The sequence below is a fragment of the Syzygium oleosum genome, unplaced genomic scaffold (assembly GCF_021117445.2).
Source record: "Syzygium oleosum isolate NSW1041296 unplaced genomic scaffold, Sole_v2.1 Sole_v2.04, whole genome shotgun sequence".
NCBI classification, from domain to species: domain Eukaryota; kingdom Viridiplantae; phylum Streptophyta; class Magnoliopsida; order Myrtales; family Myrtaceae; genus Syzygium; species Syzygium oleosum.
The window spans coordinates 3,762,400-3,781,898 of record NW_026607488.1 but is presented as its reverse complement, the minus strand read 5'-3'; the positions used below and the strand labels follow the sequence as shown (position 1 = coordinate 3,781,898).

The following is a 19,499-nucleotide window of genomic DNA, read 5'->3' as shown; positions in this document are numbered from 1 at the left end:
ATAAAAAATAGGAAGAGAAAGGGAATTGGATATGGAATTAGAATACCAAGACTCAGAATTGTTTTTTTTGGTGGCTTTACTTGGTATGATGCGGAGTAATTAGTGCAAATGATGATAAATTCAAAGAAATAAAATTAGTAAATCAATCTACTAGTTAAACCATCTAGGTTGTGATGGAACAAAGCATAAACCTTTATTCGCATCTATCCACCCCACAATACATACATATAATATAGGGGTGTTTCCAACGATTTTTTTAATTATCTGAATAATCCCTCTCCATGGGACAATAAAATAGCTTTTTCTCTATTACTCAATATATCTCTCTTAGCTAACCGCCATGACCCGAAGTTTTCATTGCCCTAAGTGCTGTAAATGCTTAATTTTAATGGATTGCCCCTGTACTGCGAGGGATGAGAGTGTGGCTCCGCCTCGAGTGGCGAAGGGGATATGAATGAACCGAATTCCACATCGCCTGGGGAAGGTGAAGTGATGTGCTTTATGAGGTGTAGCACAAGTCTTAACTACCAACGAGGCCCTTTGGTAGTAGCTTCCGCTATGCCAGAGACAAAACCTTTCGAGGGATGGCAGTGCAGCTACACCTCAAAGAAAACAATATTGGGTCAAGCTGAGGGATGGTAGTGCGGCTACGCCTCTATCCTGAACGAGGCCTTTTCTGGGCGAAGCCCAGAGAAACAAAATCGTGAGGGCTGCGGTCCAAAGCGAATAATATCGTTGTCAGATGGGGCTAGAGGTCGGCCCTTACAATTATCCTTGCGCCATTCCTTGGTAACCTGATAAATTAACTCCGAAACAAACTCAGGATCATCCTCCTCAACGGGTCCATACAAAAGACCATCCTGAAGCCAAGCTTTGATACGATTTTGCTCCCATTCCCGATCATCCACCTAACAAAGGGAGATATGAAATCTCTGCCGGTAGTAGACTTTGCCATTCTCAAGATGCCCGATGCCCTTCTTGGTGCGGGCAAAAAGTCTGTACGAGGGACATAGATTCCTTTTAAAATCTTGCTGCGACCTTCAAATCAGAATTGAATGCAAGAGCGAAATGTTTACTTGCTCGTCAAGTCTTTGTGCCATGTGGGAAATGCGAGCAATTTAGGAAATAATAAATTGCACGGCAACGCTTTTCCAATTTCTATTGATAATCTTGTTTGTTTGCTTGCTGCGTTTGTTTAATTCCTTTTTACGGTTTAGAATTAATGTACTTGTCGATGAATATGAATATATCCTAGTGTACGATATGTGGGTGCAGCCTCCGGTGACGACGTTGGTTCTGAGGTTCAGTGGCAGTGGCCTCCACTGCAAGCGATGTATCCAGAAGATTCGCAAGATAATCACAAAAACAGAAGGTTATCTAATTTATTCTTCATTGGTGTGATTATTCCCAGTTTCTCCTTTCTTTTTTCTCGCTGAAGGTCGTTATGTTGTGCGGACGCTCCTGATGGTACTTGTGTTAAAACTTTTGGAACTGCGACTGTGCAGGGCTTCTCAACGTGGCCATCAACAGGTACTTGGATACGGCCACGGTAAAGGGGGTGGTCATGGACGCCAAGGCACTGGCCGAGAACTTGAGGGACAAGATGAAGAGGGAGGTGAAATCGTTCTGCCGAAGAAAGAGAAAAAGGGCGGCGAGGCCACGGACAAGGAAGGTGGCGGGAAGAACAAGAAGGGCGGTGACTACCACAAGGCGGCAGAGATCACCGGCGGATGGGGGAAAGCGGAAAGCCAGAGGATGGAGTTTCAACGGGCATGCGGCTATGGTCATTGTGCGTATGGGGAGCGAACGCGCTCCTATGCACCCATCCCATATGCTTATTACCAGTATGACAGCCAATTTTTGAGTGACGAGAACCCAAATGCTTGCTCTGTCATGTGAGGTAAGCAAAAGAATTAGCGTAAATAAGAAGAGAGGATGCCGTAGACAGTAAAACATTGATGAGTTAAGGGGTCTTTTGAGGAGGTGAAGATGCGCCTGATCAATGTCACGTTGGTCATATGACCAAACTGTTGCCACTTCCTTTTCCTTCTTTGTTTTGTTTGTTCGTTTCTTTTTGCCTCTTTCCTTGTATTGGCTGAGAAATTGCATTAGCAGGCAAACTACCCTTAGATCAGCTTGTTGGTCCCGGCTGGACCTGAGCAATGAGCAGTTATGGACTCTTCTCCCTCCCTCCTCCCCTTCCCCCCTCACATGTCTCATCAGCTTTCGCAGCAACCTTTACTGCCTTGAGATTCCAAAGCTCTTGTTTTTCCCTTCATTAATTTCTCGTGTCTCATAAATTTTTTTTCCCTCTTTTTATTTTGAAATCATTTTCTTAATATTCCTTTATTCTAGCTTGATGGTTCATCTTCCTCTGCAAATTCGAACCTCCAACAGCTGAAGGGCCTCTCTCTTCTCCTATATTTTTTCTCCTCCCTATCATTCTTTATAGGCGTCTTTCCTGGTTCCTCATAAATCTTCCTTTATTATGGAACATGTTTTTTTTTGGACGGATGCCAATCCTATCTTGCCCCCTGGTTCTCTCCTCTTTCGGTTGATGATTCTGATTTCTCAAATTAAAAAAATATTTAAAAAAATCAAGACTTTATCCCACTTCTTTGATTCCTCTTCGGCTCTATTTCTCTTGCAAATTCCACACCTTTCCTTCGTTATATTTAGAAAACTCCTCAAAGCCCTGTCTTTGTACTGAATTTGGTTTTGAGTTCTTGAACCTCGTGATTCACATGCCAAACCCTTCAATTCCCAACAGACTAGCTTTTTTTTTTTTTCAAGAAATCTATCTTTTTGCTCATCACCCTCTTCTTGATGTTTGAGATCCATCTCTCCAATTCTCAGTGAGATCCTTCTCCGTGGGTATATTCCTCTTCATTCAGGCGCAGGACCCACCCGGTTCAATCCTTCTCAGTTGTCTCCCTCCAAAGGCTCTATTGTGTCTCATGCTTCAAGCCTCAATTCCTGCTAATATATGTATGAGCCCTCCAATCTGAAAAAATCTGGACATATATCATCTGGGTCTTGCTTTAATTTCATATTCTCCTCAATTAATTGCTCTGAAAATGAGAGAACTTTCTGCACTGAGCACAAGAATTTCACAGTGGCATCTCCCACTAGGACATCTTCAGGGTCATCCCTGGTACGGGACTAGGCCTCCGAGGAAGACTTGCGGGTTGTGATGGACCAAAGGACGAGGAAGTAGATGATCTCGAACTGCAAGTCCGCACGGCGGTCCGGATGAGGAAGCATAAGCACCTGGACGATCTGACGGCTCAGGTCGCTCAGCTGAACAAGGAGAAACGCCAGATCAGGACCAAAATCAACATCACCACACAGCATTACTTGGGCATCCGGGCGGCAAACGCGGTGCTGAGAACACAGGTTGGAGTCACTGCAATTTCTTGAATGTCAGCAATGGAGTCTTTGGATTCGGTGTTGCCCACAACGGCCCTATTGAGCCAGTTGATGAGTCCTTGAGCTTGAACCCATTTAGTCTTGGCCTTAGCAATCAAGCCATTATGGCTTCTTCAGAGATGTTTCAGAGTGCTGATATTATCTTCTTTCATCATTTTTTGGCCTAAAAAAATGGGAGGAAGACAAGATTTGTGCAGGAAATGAGTGGATTTTTGGGGGGTTATTTTGGTTTTGCGCGATGAAGTATGTTTTAGTATATGGATATAGCTGAACGCCCTCGTAATGGAAGTGGTACTCTCAGCTATATGATGATTATGTCTCCACTGTGTTTATCATACATAAGCAAGTTTCTGATCCATGGAATGAAATTAGAGGTAAACAATTTATAATGATAAAACTACTATACTAAAATGTTTCCTGGGATACATTTGTGGAATACCACTCTGGGCCACCTTCTTCAAGCAACTTTCCCGTTACATTCGATTGCTCAAATGACCGTGCGATTTGCATGCCAAGAGGCCGATGAAAGGGAATCTCAGCGCCCATTTGAGAAGGTTCTTGCCATGTCTCAATATCCGGTACGAGTGGCAAATGAGTGGATTGAGTTAGGTTTGAGTGGGTCATAAATGGATATGACCCAAATCCACCCGTTAACTCGTGTTGACTTATTTATTTGCTAAACAATTTACTAACTCATACCGACCCCAATCCAAATCCAACCCAAGCCCATCCACGTAATCACTCCGAAAAACAAAGAAAAATGTCCAACAGATCTAAAAATATAAATAGTTGAAAAATAAAATAATTTTGCAAAGTTAAATGAAAATTGTTTCTTGTCCGTAAAAACTGATATTCACAAAAAACATTAAATAAATGGCAAATGTTATGGACCGCCATTCCCGGTGGCTCGGAACGCGAAATCTCGCCGGCGTTCCGTTCGTCACGGATGATTGTGCTGATTGCTCTGTTGTCGTCTTCCACGTTGATCACCCCCTTTTAACTCTAATTCTCCAATCATGCGATTTTTCAATGTTCCTGACATTTCTTCTTCTTCTTCTTCTTCTTCTTCTATCAAACTCATCAGGTTTTATACGGACGTTTATGCTCGCTCAATTTATTGGCTTCGCACTAACCAGACACTTAGTTACGGTAATTCCGTAGGCGGCTGACCTTTTCCTTAGATGAGTCACTTATCTCCACTTCGTTTTTCGGAGTAGGATATTTGCGGTTCATAAAGCAGCCTTTCCTCCCTCTTTTTAGTTCCCATTTCCTGTTGTACTTATGTTACTAGTCGCATATTCTTTCTTTTTACTCACTTATCTCAACTTGCCTTTTATGCTGTATAGTTTTTGTTCTTTAATTTTGCCAGTATACTCATTTAATTTCTCTTTAAATATTAGATAGTAGATTACAAATTAGGATTCAAAAACAAGATATGATGTCTGCGTCCACTATTTTTTTTATTATTTTGCAATAGGCATAATCGATGCACAAATTTAATATCACACATATAGCAATAGTAGTTATGCATTATTTGATTCGATTATTGCATCAATGAGCTAGGGAGAAATTAATGTCAAATGATTTGATCATGACCGTACTAAAGTGAAAGAAAGAAGAAGAAGAACTCATTAGGTTCTGCCACGTGTCGCCACATGGGAAAATGAATGATGAACGAGGGACAACTAATTCACGGTATATATGTTTGATATTATGATGATTCATCTCTTATGAATTTGTTGTTGGCCTCTCGAGTAAAAATAATTAGAACATTTGTTTTGCCTCTTTCTTTAATAATTCCATTAGAATGTTTGTGCAATTTAATTCAGAGCCAATTTATCCACCTATAGATTAAGCATTACCTGTGTTACATATTTATTTGTTGTTGGATCGGTACATGCATATATAGTGGGCTCGACTAGCTTTCTATTTTTGGCCATCAGTGGGCTTGAGCAATTGACTATGCATTTTTTAGAGTACATGATTATTCAAAGTAAATTAAAGCTTTGACCCAAAAAAGAAGTAAATTAAATCACATATTGCTTGAACAAATAGTCATATATTATCTCAGGATGTCACTCTTATCTGAAAGAACAAATTATTTCACTAAAAAGTGCAACTTATGAATAAAAGGGACACTAATCAATTTTGAACGATATTACTTTAGGTTTAGAAAGGATACAACAACATGCAGACTTCCATAAACTGAATTGAATCATGGTGTCACATGGTTATGGAGCTTTCATTCGAAAAGTAGAAAATGAAACTCCTTTTTTTTTTAATTCCAAAATGCAAAACAATTGAATTTGTATTTGTATTATAATTGAAATAAATACTTAACACTAAAAGATGGCAGCACATGAAATACGATAAATTATCCAAAAAGAATAGATTAATGTAATTAAAGTGATGATAAGATGAAGAATTAAAGTTCACTAAAATAATAACTTAAAAAAATAGAAAGAGAAATGGAATAGGATATGGAATTAGAATAGCCCTTATTTGAGAGGGTTAATACCACAAAAATCCAAAATTGGTACACTTGTGACAAATTTATCCCAAACTAATTTTTTGATCACAAAAAACCCCAAAACGGTATACCTATGACAAATATACCAAAAACTAATTTTTTTACCACCAAAAACCCCAAACTGATACATTTATGACAAATATACCCAAAATTAATTTTTTGACCACCAAAAATCCCAAATTGATACATTTGTGACAAATTTATCATCTGTTGGTTTCCGTTAAATTGGATTAATAACACAAAAAATTATAAACTAGTACATTTGTGATAAACAGAGGGTAAACCCCAAATCAGTACACTTGTCAACTATCATGCGTCATCCAACTAGAAATTTGACAGTAAAATTTAACGGAAACTAACGGAGAGTAAATTTGTCACTTATGTACCGGTTTGAGATTTTTGGTGGTATTAACCATATTTGAAATGAATTACTAGTATAAAGGGGACAAGGTCGATCCTCATCACTTGTGATCTCACAAAGAGTAAACATGGCTGCCCACTGATCTGATCCCAGCTATTAAAAGATCTACGTGCGGATAAGGTCCTTTGGTTGCTCCTTGGGGGTAAGGTATATAGGCTCTTCAGTAGCCCCATGTCTTAGATCGCTCTGAATTTTAATAGAAGTTGACGTTTATGGATTGTGGGGTATTCCTCATTTCTGATGTATTCCTCAGCTCCCTAGCGACGAGAGAGGAACCAACCCACCCTGCTTTTGCTTTTGCCGGGGTCTTTGTCGCCGAGTCTATATATTTGACATAGATATTTATTAAAAGTATGTAGAAGTGATGTTTTACGCGCGTCAAGGAGATTAGTCAAATTGAATATTTGGATTCAGCAGTATTATCCAAAAGAGAACTTTCAGAAAGTTTTCCCAACCCATTTTCCAAAAAAAAATACCATGATGAGATAGAGCTTTTTCTTTACTTTGCTTACTCTATGGATTAGTCATGAAGATAGACCTCCTAGTCCTAGGTCGATAATTATCTACGTGGACTAATATTTAGTTTGACTTCCCATCACATGCTTATTCAAATGTCGTAAGTTACATATATAAGAAAACCACATAGATATAATTCCCATTACACTCGGCTCTAGATCTGTCTCTGCGACTAATGATCTTGCCATATCATGAATATTTACAACATAAGGTGCTTGGGTGATTGCATAGACCATATATGAAGGTGATCAGGAAACAGACAATGTTCCTGCAAATAGAGACACAGGTGGTGTGACGAGAATTGCTTCAAGCTCAGGGAGAGCCTTGTGTTCAGGAAATGGTGCGGCTTTCAACTTGGCAACCGGTGCAAGATTGTCGCGACCTACCTCTCGAGGGCCGCACTCGATGAAGCGGGTTTAGAGGTAAGTGTTCATGAAACGGTCCATATGGCACATCATAAAAGACAGCTTTACCGAAGCGTCGATCTTTTAGTCATCCATACGGTCCGCATGGCACATCATAAAAGACGGCTTACCAAAATGTCGATCTTTTAATCATCCATACGGTCCGTTTGGCACATCATAAAAGACGGCTTACCAAAGCATCAATCTTTTGGTCATCCATATGGTCTATTGATCATGAACTTGAATTTTCCCTAAATCCATACCTCATGTGACAGCGGATCAATTTTATCGTTTTTAGGAGTCGTCACTAGCCTAGGTCGGAGGTCGGCTAGAATACCCAACCAATACGCGGGAATTTCGTATTGGTTTCTGCGAAAACCAGAGATCATGAATTCGGGAACTAACTTACGTTAATATTTCTATTAACGCCCTTTCAGTACCGCTAAACTTATCATGGTTGTTATCTAAGTTGTCATGCATTTATTTTTTACCATTTTCATGTTAAAGTTTTAGTCCACTAAGTGATCATGCATCTTGTTTTTGTATTTTCATTTAAGATTCTAAACTAATCGTATCTTAGTCTAGAAAAAGAAAGAAACAATCAATTGTATTGAAAGACATTTCGTAAAGTAAACACTCAAAGTATTGAAAAGATGAGCTAATTCTAAGTGCGAGAAAGTAAAACCCACAACTCGTCGGGTGTTTATTACAACACAAATTGAAAACCCGAGACATAATCGGGGATGAATGAATTGAATACAAATTGAAACCGGATAAGACATCGGTCTATCGCCACCGTCAAGTGACTACAAATTGAGACCGGATTGAACATCGGTCTATCACCTTGGTCTTTTACAATTTTGGATTATCCCCTCCATGGACCGCCTCTCGAGTGTTAGCGTTTAGATTCACAACATACATTCACGACAAACAATGCAAGAAGGAACAACCAAAGAAAAGCAATGGCATAAACAATTCACTAATCAAACACTGGCCTCGGGGTCGGCCTTTGTTTTACATGTATTTCGATTCACCCACCCTCCTAATCATTTAACATTATTTGATTAATGATTAACGATAACGGGCTACCATTTGCATTCACAAAATGACAACTCATATCGATTAACCCCTAAAGTCGGGTTCTAAGTGACCATAATGGGCTACCCGCCGAACATACATCGGGCCTAACATACATAGCAATGAAATAAGCATGCATTTAGGCCCATGGGCATTATTTCTCAACCAATCAAACAATGGGAAATGGGCTTCATAAGGAGACCACTCATTCAGTTATTTTCTAATTCGGGTTACTTTTGTTCAGATGTGATTAATCCATCTAATGATGTACAAATGAAGTGATTTAAGTGTCATTAGAAATCTTATGTCATGAGGATCAAAAGTCAAGAAGACCATTTTTTCTGATTCCCGCCGATTTTCACGAAAATGAAAAATTTACATTCGGTGATAGTGTGGACCCGGTTCTGTTAGAGATTTCAAAATAATGGCGGGAAAAATAACAAACCTTATCAAAACTGCGTAAAAAGTTTTATACAGTTAGGATTCTCCGTGTGTGACAACTTTCATGTTTTGAGTTTTTGCTAAAAAGTCCTCCAAATTTTTATAAAATTCATTTTTTACTGAGGACTCATTTGCAAATCAAATTTTAACCCGAGAAGACCTTATATGAAAGTTTTAGCAAATTGACCCTCTAAAAATTGCTATTAGACCCTCAAAATTTCCAGTCAACATAATGAGACCCCAAGGAACAACTTTGGAGTTTTGAGTTTTCGTAAAGGAGGACTATAACTTTATCAAATTCGGAGAAACATACTTTGGATTTCAGAGGAATGAAAATCAGATCTGAACATAGATACTGATTGAATCGTGAAAATTCCTTTTGAAGATTCAAATGAATTCCGATCTTGATAAAGTTAGCATCACTGGAAATATCTTGATCTCAATGTAAACTTTCATGAAGAACATTTTTTCATATTTTGAACACACGAATTTATAAAAATCAAAGAATACACGAAGGTCAGTCAGAAACTCATCTATCATCAGATCTATACCTAAATGGCGTTGTAAATCGTCCTGTCCTAACATGCTTGGAATTTTATGAAACTTTTATAATGAACATATTAGGATGTGTTCTACGACTTTTATGAAGAAAGTTTCTTCAAACAACGATCGTAGAAAATTAGAAAAATCGTAGAACAGCATGACGTCAATCAGGAAATCATCAAAACATAATAGAACATCACATTCCAGATTCTGATCCTAGTTTACGAAGTGATTTTCACCTAGCAAACGAAGTCCGATTAAGGCATGTGACATATCAAATCGAAACTTGAGATGAGTTTTACGATTCTCTAGTTCATCACTTTGCAAGATTTCGACGTTTACAAGCTGAAATCACCATTACGAGCAGATTGATCATCAGGATCCGAGAATGACAGATTTGAACTCACCTTGTATAATAATGCTTCAACACGCAATCGAGCGATCCGGTCTCCGTATTCAGATCAAGAGCAGCACAGAGAAGTCTCAGAAAGCTCGACAAACCTATGAGAATCGAGTGCACAAGCTATAGTGAGAACCAACTCGATTTAGCGCTAATGAACTAATAACGAAAAATCAAGTAAAAAGAAGCGATCCGGTGGCTGTTCAGCAGGAAGCTGGCCACCACAGCCACGTGAAGACACCAAGGAAGGCTGCTGGACGTTCGGGATCGCCGAAGGGACTGCCGGCTAGCTGATTCAACCACTTGAACCGGCTGATTCAATCACCGGCAACTATGCCGGTGATGTTGCCGTGGAGGAGATCATGCCGGACAGAGCAGTTCTGGTCACCAGCAAGGACAGCTGGTCTTGCGACCAGCCTTGTGCCGCCGTGGAGGACGGCGGTGAGGCGGCGGCTTGCCGGAAAACGGCCGGCGGGAGGTGGAAAGGCCAACGGCCGAGAGAGAGATCAAGAGGGAGAGAGAAGCATGAGCTAGAGAGAGAGAGGGAAGAGAGGAGAGAGAATTCAGATCTGAAAAAATGTGAGAGCTTACAAAATTTTGGAGGGAAAAAAAAGCCTATATACTCCCCTAAATCTTGAATCCTAGCCCTTAAATTGATCCAATGGCCTAGAATGCATCCCTAATGATCAAAAACACTCCTTAAGGGCTAAGGATAGGTGACATGGCATTATGGATGGTCATGATCAATTTTAAATGAATGGCTATGATTGATTTGCTTACCATCTAATTAATTTGCTTAATCCTTAATGAATGGCGTTTTTGTAATTTCACTTAGGGGCATTTTCGTAATTTTCAGTTAAGGGCATTTTTGTCATTTTTGAGCTCAAAGGGATGTTGCCGGCCTTGGCTGGTCGAAATAGACCGCCAATCGCCAGATTTTTGACCAGAAAATAGCCAATCCGATCAAACCGGTTCAATTCGAATCAAACCGGGTTGAACCAGTTTGTCCCGAGTTTGGCCGGGTTGAACCGGTTCAATCCTTAGTTCCATTTGTTCCAATTTTGTACAATTTGATCTCTATCATGATTAATTGACCCAATTAATATTGAATTCGATTAAATTGGATTGAACCGATTTAAAATTCATGCACAAATTGATCCAATTTAACTTGTTTAGCTCAATTGTTCTTGAATTCGAGTTAATTGCATGGCCAAGCTAGACTAATAAATTTAATTAAAGTCCAATTATCCAAATTGAGTCTCAATTCATCAAATTGAATATTAGTCTTGAGTGGGTCAAGTTGAATTACACTAATTGGACCAATTACTCTTAGACTTCTCAATTGTTGGATCACTAAATTGATCAAATTGACTCAAATTCATGTGAATCTTCCAAATTTGATTTCGAATTTGGATTTCATATAAGAAATTAGGCTCATTCATGTCTCAATTGCGCAAATCATGAAGAATTGATCGAAATCACTAATTAGGGCCTAATTTTATGATCAAATCTTTGAATTTTTCTTAAATTTCCACTTCTAAAGTGAAATTGGATTTGAAAGGAATCTTTTTATGCGAAAAGCCCTAATTTGACCCGGGGTTGACTTTTGGTCAAAGGATTGACCAAAAAGTCAACGCAAAAGTCAACCGTTTTACTTTTCGTGTTTTTGCATGAAATGAATAGAAAATTGTTTACAGAAGCTAGACCAACAAACAGAATTAAAAAACGACACTTTTTGTTCAAGAAACGGGTTCAGTCACAATCGGAAATCATAATCTCGAATTTTCTTCTTTTAATGACGCGTCGACTAAAAATTAGGTGTCAACAAGGATCAAGTTCATGAAATAGCTTTGACTTCAGGAAGCGATTCATGAAATTCAAGATTCCAGCATGCTTTAGAAGATCATGAACTGAATCATCCACACCCACAAGAGTCGTCAGTGGAGCGATTTCTGCGCCAACTGCGTAGAAGCTTGAAATTTGGGTTTCTTGTTATAGTCCTTTAGCTAAATGAATGCTTGTTGACACCTAAATTTTGTCTAGTCCATTTAGGGTTTTATCGCATAAAATTAGGGTTTAATTTTCTAACCCCTAAACCAAAAATATTTTCTTTAAATTGCATGGCATGTAGACAATAGGTGCATTTGCATTAATAGGGCCTATTAGGACACAAAATTATTTAAAAAAAAAAAAGAAGGAAGGAGATTTCTGGGCCAGGTTCGTCGGCCCATCCTTTTTCCCCCTTCTTTTTCTTGCGCGCGGCCCATGTTGCCTTTTCTATTTCCGCACAGGCCGGCCCATTTCCCACAGCCCGGCCTGCGCACTGTTCAGCTCCCCCCTCCCCAATCAACGCTTCAGAACGTACGGGGAGGAAGAACAGAAACGGAACAGAAGCCAGAGGACGAACAGAACAGGAGCCAGAGGCACGGGGATGGCAGCACGATCCGCGGGTCACGAGATCGGCCGGCCGCGGCAGCCTGGCGGTGGCAGAGGCCATGCACGCTTGCCGGCAGCAGGGGCCACGCGGGCGTGCCGGCCAGCTCCTTTAAGACCATATATGGTGATGAAGAATGGGGGGTTCCACGGAGCGAGAGAGAGAACCGAGGGATCCGAGAGAGAAAAAGGAGAGAGCAAAGCGTCGGAGGCAGGTCCGGGAGAGAACGATGAAAGAAAGTTTGAAGAAGAGAAGGAGGATTGAGGGGTCTTTAGAGAGGGGAGTGTTTTGGCCGCTCCATAAAAAAGGAGGTGGTCTGGTGAATCCCCTCCCCCTCTCCGCCGTGCATCGAGAGCCCGAGTCAACCAGCTCTTCATATCCAGTCGTCGGAGCTTCGCGCGAGGGGTTGAATACAAGGAAAAACAGAGAGAGTTAGAGAGAAAAAAGAGGAGGCCGAGAGAGAGCCAAGCGATATCGTTGAGTCTCGGGTCTTACCCACTCGTCGGAGGACCACCCGAGACGCCACCGAACCCCCAGCCACCGCGCTTAGTCTCGGATAGACACGAACCAAGTGGGTTTCGTTTCTGATCCTCTGTTTCGCTTTTTACTCCCCTGCCTCTCGGGTGTCGGGCACATCGAACCTATTCGGTGGTCGCCCGGCACCACAAAATGAGGACAACTTTTCTTAATCTCCTATGAGTGTTTTTGAACAGTCTTTATCAAGAAAGAGCTTTCAAATCCCACCAAGATCGACTTAGTAGCCATTAGTTTTAGGTACATCCCACCCGTTCGTTGAAATGTCCTAATGAACCTCTTTGAGTTTAGGACCCCGAGTCTGATCTTGCATTTTTGGGTCATTGTTATGCAAACCGAGACCTTATTGTGGCAAAATATGGCCGTATGGATCTTCTCACTTCACATTTGAGTTAAACACTGCATCAAATCTCACTCCAGAACATTTTTATGAACTCGCACATCACATGTTCGACAAAATGCCAAAATGGGGGTCCGAATGATTTTCTGTGGAACCAGCGACTTGAACTCGATTTTTATGCTTGATTAGTTCTCATATTTGTCGAATGTTGTCTGACTTTGTGTTTTTTTGTTGTTGTGACTTCTTTCGGTTTCGTGGCATATCTCTCGTCGTTTGAGTCGGCCATGGATGAGACCTTCGCCAGAGATCTATTCCCCCCCATGCCGGCGTCGCCCGTGGTCTGATGCCGCTACCGTTGGTTCACTATCCCCGTTTCATATGCGTGTATGTCTGTTTGTTAGCGTTTTAGCACGTACTGTTGCCGTGGGAAATCTGGTGATCGAAAAGTGAAAAAAACGGTCATCAAAGTTGGCGTTTTGGTACCCACCCATTGGTGGCCGCGTTGGTTTGCGCTCAGTTCCTTTCACGAGAGGTCCTGGATTCAAAACTCGCCCATCGGTGATTTAAGTGGGGGGTCGTGGCGGTGGGATGCTGCGCTAGCCCCCCTCGAGGACTAGTCGGGCATCACCGCTGGTTTGAGCCCTAACTCGCCGGCCGCGCGGACACCTCAATTATCAAAAAAAAAAAAAAGTTGCCGTTTTGGTGGCTGGTGGTTGTGGATTAAGGAGGGTGGTTCGGTGATGGTGGTGTCGTGATTCTGGTCGGAGCAAATTCGACGTCGGCGCCCATCGAGGAGGCCGGTTTTGGTTCGGTGTGGTAGTTGCCGATGAACCACCGAGAAGAGGACATTCTCAGTGGGACTTCTGGGCAGAAGACACGAAGAGGAATACCAGAAAAGAAAAAGGAAAAAAGAAAAGAGAAACAAAAAAAGGGAAAAGGAAGAAGGATACAAAAATATTGAAAAGAAATGAAAATGGGGTCCCCGGGTCGGGTCGGAAACCCGGTCGGGTAGTCGGGCGGATCGGGTCAGGGGACCCGGTCCGAAATCTTTATTTTATTAATAAAAAATTTCAAAATTCAAAAAAAAAAAATTAAAAATTTTAAAATTTTAAAAATTCCAAAAAATATTCGAAAATATTTAAAAGTCCCAAAAAAATTAATTAAATAAAAAATATTAAAAAAATATTAAAAAATTTAGAAAATTCAAAACATATTAAAAAATTCAGAAAAATTCCAAAAAATCAGAAAATTAGGAAATGTTTGGAAATCAGTTTTGGGCTGAATTTCACTAGATTTTAGGTTAAAAAATCCAAAAAAAATGAAAAATGAGAAAAACCCTCTAAAAAATTCTCAAAAATCGGATAAGCCACTAGGGCTTTACCTTAGGGCTTTTGATTGCATTTTCTTTTTTAGAGACGATGCTAGGTCGTTGGTTGTTTATTCTCTTCATGATTATCTGGTTGCGCACTTTTAATACATTGATTGTTATTTTCTACTTTTAGATCGGTTAGGTGGAATCTTAGCTTTTTTTTTTTCGATAAGCTGCCCGATACGTTAGTTTGCGAACATTCAAGTTTAGATACCGAAAAGGTACTAGTTAGATCGATAGTGTAATCAAGTCTCCGAACTTTAGAATCTCTGATTTTCGCGCATATCGAGACGACACTCCCGCGTCTCGATCAGGGTTTCTAGCTGATCCTTGATCATGGCTAGTGGCAACTCCAATCAAATGTGTAAATTAAAAAATTCTCGTCGCGCGAGGTATGAGGCTTGGGAGTGCCTCGGTCATTGGATTAATGAACCATTTGGTTCACCATTCAAACGAACCAATCGTTGTTCATATCCATCGACAAATACCTCTTGGCCTAAACCCGATCAGTAGGGGTGAGCGGTTCCAGGTTCCGGTTCGGTTCCGCTTGGAACCTGGAACCTACCCTCGGGTACAGGTTCCTCATTTTTTGGAACCTGGAACCTACCCGTCAGAACGTGGAACCTAGAACCTACCCTGTCACAGGTTCCAGGGTCGGTTCCAGGTTCCAAAAGGTTCTTTTTTTTAATTTCTTTTTTAATTAAACAAAACGAAAATAAACGCAACAATGACTAGGTATTAAAAAACAATATTTCGCTTAGTAGAAAGGGGATATTATCTAACAACCTAGATCCATTTATGCAGAATAGAAAACATCAAGAGTTCAGCATCATATAACTTTATTATCAATGGATCAGTGCAAATATAATTAGTAGAATGATATTGTCAATAAAAGGCCAATTAGCAACACCAATAGCAAACCTCATTAATCTAGGAAAGAAACTTAAAACAATATAATAGTGGAGGAGGCAAAAACTAGCTAATTTGGAATCAATATTGCAAAGAGATATCTTCTATACAAAAAGCAATAGAGGACATATCGCAATGTTGTAAAAGCATTTATACAGCTAAGCCCCCTTTGTGCAAGGCTTACTTTGCTGATGTTCAACTTAAAAATCATTGGAAGGGATAAAACGAAAATAAATCAAAGGAAAACAATCCAAAGGTCCACCACTTAAGACATACATGTTTACCGTCGAAATCTTCTTACTTTCAAACCGCATAGATCGGGCCGTGGCAGCCCCAAGACAGATATCGATCAACATTGTAGGAAATGCAAAATAGACGAAGAGGAAACAAAACCTACCTCTTGCAGCATAAATCATTGCCAATTCCTGAAACCGAATATCATAACAGATGCCTATACCAATACGTCCAACGTCTGCATAGAGCCAAAAAGAAAAGAAAAGAAAAGAAAACAACTCAAACAACAAATAGACTAGAAGACTCAGGCAACTAAATGTTCCATACATAGTTACTTAAGGAAAGAAAAGTTACCTTGTGGTGCTTGGCTTTCAGCACTCCAATGGAACCAAAAACACAAAGCGTTGTACAATCGATCACCACATCTTTCTGGGATTGAACTGCCCACTATGGTAACCTTCAAGGCCTTAGCAGCTTCAAATAACATAGCAGTTGAAGGAGATGAACCTCCATCAATGTCCTCAGCATAAATAGGGAAGCTATCATTTGAATAGGGACTGTTCCATATTTCCTGGCACAGAGTCAACAAAACCATGAGGCAAGCTACGTGATTTTTCCCTCCTTTTATAGAACGGCGCAGTTGCAAATATGGCTGATTTTCTGGAAGCCAAAGCTTGCGAAGATAAAAACATAGCAATTACATAAGCATCAATAAGAACTTAGCCACAGAAAGTCACCCAAAACTGATGAAACGAACACGTGCCTACTCAAGATGCTTTTATCCATTCTTTCTTCTAGTGCACGCCTTCACAAAAGGGCATTTGATAAGGTATACAAAGTTCTTGTAAGCCATAAATTTCCCATTTTGCAATCAGGAGGCACATCCAAACTTTCCGCAGCTACACGAAATCATGCAAAAAAAAAATGTCATTTCCATAGAGTTAGATGATTGGATTATCATGAGATAACAATGAATTATTCTAAATCAGAAGATGATCAACCAGGAAGATACATGCCTTTCCAGCTTTTCAAAGAGCAGCACATTGTGCCTCCTTCAAGAAGGGCCCGACATACATAAACCGAATCGGTATCTAACATTTTTGTTACGAATAAAGAAGAATGAACTTCTCAGACAGAATAGTAACCTCAACTACTGGGATACCCATAAGTCTCAATAGTTTTTTGCAGTCTTCATTGTGCTGTTGTGTCACCTGCAATGGTATCAAAGCCATGTACCACATGCGCACACATATCTGGTTAGCTACATAGATAGGTTTTTCTGGAAAACAGAGACAACATCAAACTTCTCATCGAATAGAACTAAAATATCGCACAGTAAGGAAGTGATCAAAACAAAGACAAACCTTCACATTTAAGGTAACTAAACGTATTCATAGACAATTAAAAAAAAAACGAGAGAAGAGAAGGCTACATAATAATAAAGTACCATTGTGCGAGCTCTTGCTTCTTCAAATCAGGAGGTTTACCATCAAATACGTAGCTATCATAACAACATAAAGTATAATTCAGAGAAGCACAAACTTCATTCTTCTTAGCATTCTATCCCAATGAAAACATAGGAGGTAAAGAAAAAAGCTTACACTGGCTGTATCCCTGCTTCCAACAGCCTAATCGTTCGGTAATGCATGCCTTGCAGATGACTACATGAGACGACAAATCAAAAAGCAGCTCAAAGTCAACACTTCCCAAGAACAAATATCACATGGCAAGTACAAAATAATGTGACACACGTCGATCTCATATACATAAACCCCAGTCCAAGCAATAACAACTGAAGCATCAAAACAGAAACTCGAGCAAAGTGGATTATCATTTCCATGGAGTATTCCGATGCCATTAGTGGTACCTGGTGACTTGACCAGCCTCATTGGTGAGCATCTGAGTCCTCTTCCTCCCAACCACAACCTGATCCCCCAATCAAAGACCAAAAAAAACCCCCAACACTCAAAATCCAAATCCCCGCCAACACCGAAACACACAATCAATCAGGAACATCAACTCATAAAAAGCAAAGCACTTAACGAGGAACTGATAGATGCTCAGGCTGGCATCGACGGCGATCCTCCGGCCAAGTAGCTCTCCGGCTTTTGCTCCTCATCGCCTTAGGGGCATTGTCCTGATAGCTTCGTCGGCCCCTATCGAAATCAACGGACGACTCAATCAACAATGAAGAAGAGGGAGGTGGAACTACCTTGATGCCCATTTTCGGAAAGAAAAAAAAATTTCCCGAATCGCGTCGCGAGCATGGGCAATGTTCCTCTCTTTATCCGCCGTCACCGAAAGTTGGCATAGCCCGATCTGAAACTGAAACCACACCACCCAAAGAAAAGACGTCAAATTTCGAGGTCGCATCGATGATCGAAGTCGAGGGGTTCGAGCCCATGCCTTGGCGAGGGGAGGAGTGGGCAGAGGGAGCGCGGGCGTCAACTGACGCTTACTCTTTCCTTGCTCGCTCCCTTCTTGCGCCTCCAGCCACAAGCTGCTCGATTGGTCACCAAAAGAACCTAGACTCGGAAATCCGCCGTGGATGAGCCGGACCGTGGTTGATGAAGACAAAGGAAGAGCCGAGGCGGACGCCGAACGGAGCGAGGAGAGGCGAGAGGGTCTCGTCGAGTCGTGGGTGTGGGGAGTGGGAGAGAGGGCGCAACGGAGGAGCAACCGAGAGAGAAATTTGTGAAGAAAAGTTAGGGTTTTTATTTTTTACTGGGAAGAGCGTCGGTTCCGGTTCCGGTTCCGGTTCCCGGTTCCCGGTTCTACCCTGGAACCGTGCTCACCCCTACCGATCAGGACGGGTAGGTCGTGACAGCTTGGCGACTCCGCTGGGGACTTGAGGACTTAGGCCTAATATAACTTGATTGTTTGTTAACTAACGTAGTCTTATGGCAACGCATCGTGAAGGCTAAGGTAAGTCCGCTAACGTTGTGTTAAATGGTTTTGTAGGTTTGGAGTTATAAGGGGTGGAGTGATTGTTGACGTGTTTGTTTTGCAGGTTGGTTTAAGGGTGTATGTGTATGCGAATGAAAATAGAAGTGCTGTTTTGATATCAACTCTTGTGCATGTTGTTACCTGCTTTAGCACTACACTTTGCACACACAACCTGCGATCTAAAACCCCGATCGCTTTAAGAAACCCATAGGAGGTGCCAAAAGTGTGGAAACCGTGCGGGGAAGGACCCATGGCTATCCCCTTTTGGTCTCGCTCATAATCGAATAGTGATAAAGAGGACTGTCCGACGCAAGCGCGGAGTGGGGAAAACTCTTTTGATCTATTTGGGATGGGGACCTTTAGCCTTTAGAATCCCACCCTTTAGTGAACCTCACAAGTGCATCTGCGTGTCTTTATGACTTGAAATAACGATTGTCACCCACTGTAAGTATGATTTCTCTCATTATTAGGACACTTTGAATTGAAATTTTCATTTTGGAAATTCGCGAAAATCAATCAAATGCCCTATGTGATCTAAGCTTACAATTGGAAATTTTGGGCAATCACTCTTGATAGTGAGCCTTGAGCATCAATCTCAAACATCTCTGATTTGGCCCTACAAAACAAATGATCTTGTCCAAATTTTCAATAATGAGCCCAAAATCACATTTTGTATAGAAATTCTTCCAAGTCAAGATTATATTTTGGGGCATAAAATTGAAATCACAGTTTCAACAAAATTCTTTCTTGTTCACATTTCAGAATCAAAATTCAAATCGCTTTTTGTGTATTGATCACCTCATTTTTGCAAAAATAAAATCGCAAATCAGTTTTTCAAAATTGATGCCACATTTTGCAATGAAACTTTTGGAATAGAATGGGCGTTCGATTGATAGTCGCGATTTGATCTTTTAATGATGTCTACTCTTACTACGAAATCTTGACGAAATATCAAATCCCCGCAAATGGAGA

At 40.7% G+C, this 19,499-nt stretch overlaps 1 protein-coding gene, 1 long non-coding RNA gene and 1 pseudogene across 3 annotated transcripts; 1 reads left to right on the top strand and 2 right to left on the bottom strand.

Annotated features, from left to right (window-relative positions):
• The first annotated feature begins 838 nt into the window (after positions 1–838).
• Positions 839–3,780, top strand: LOC115662553 (heavy metal-associated isoprenylated plant protein 3-like). Of its 2 annotated transcripts, XM_030584692.2 has the most exons (3): positions 839–938; positions 1,276–1,372; positions 1,506–3,780. In XM_030584692.2, exons 2-3 carry the CDS (start codon positions 1,332–1,334, stop codon positions 1,897–1,899), a joined length of 435 nt encoding a protein of 144 aa, XP_030440552.2. In that variant the 5' UTR covers positions 839–938; positions 1,276–1,331; the 3' UTR covers positions 1,900–3,780. The 2 variants fall into 2 exon arrangements, with proteins under 2 accessions (XP_030440552.2, XP_056166914.1); XM_056310939.1 differs by having other exon boundaries at positions 854–1,372.
• Positions 3,163–18,779, bottom strand: LOC130137982 (omega-amidase, chloroplastic-like; annotated as a pseudogene).
• Positions 16,684–17,514, bottom strand: LOC115665781 (uncharacterized). The gene is made up of 3 exons (XR_008816456.1): positions 17,449–17,514; positions 17,183–17,242; positions 16,684–17,082 (listed from the first exon to the last, which is right to left on the bottom strand). It is a non-coding gene; the product is annotated as an uncharacterized LOC115665781 (long non-coding RNA).
• Positions 18,780–19,499: the final 720 nt, after the last annotated feature.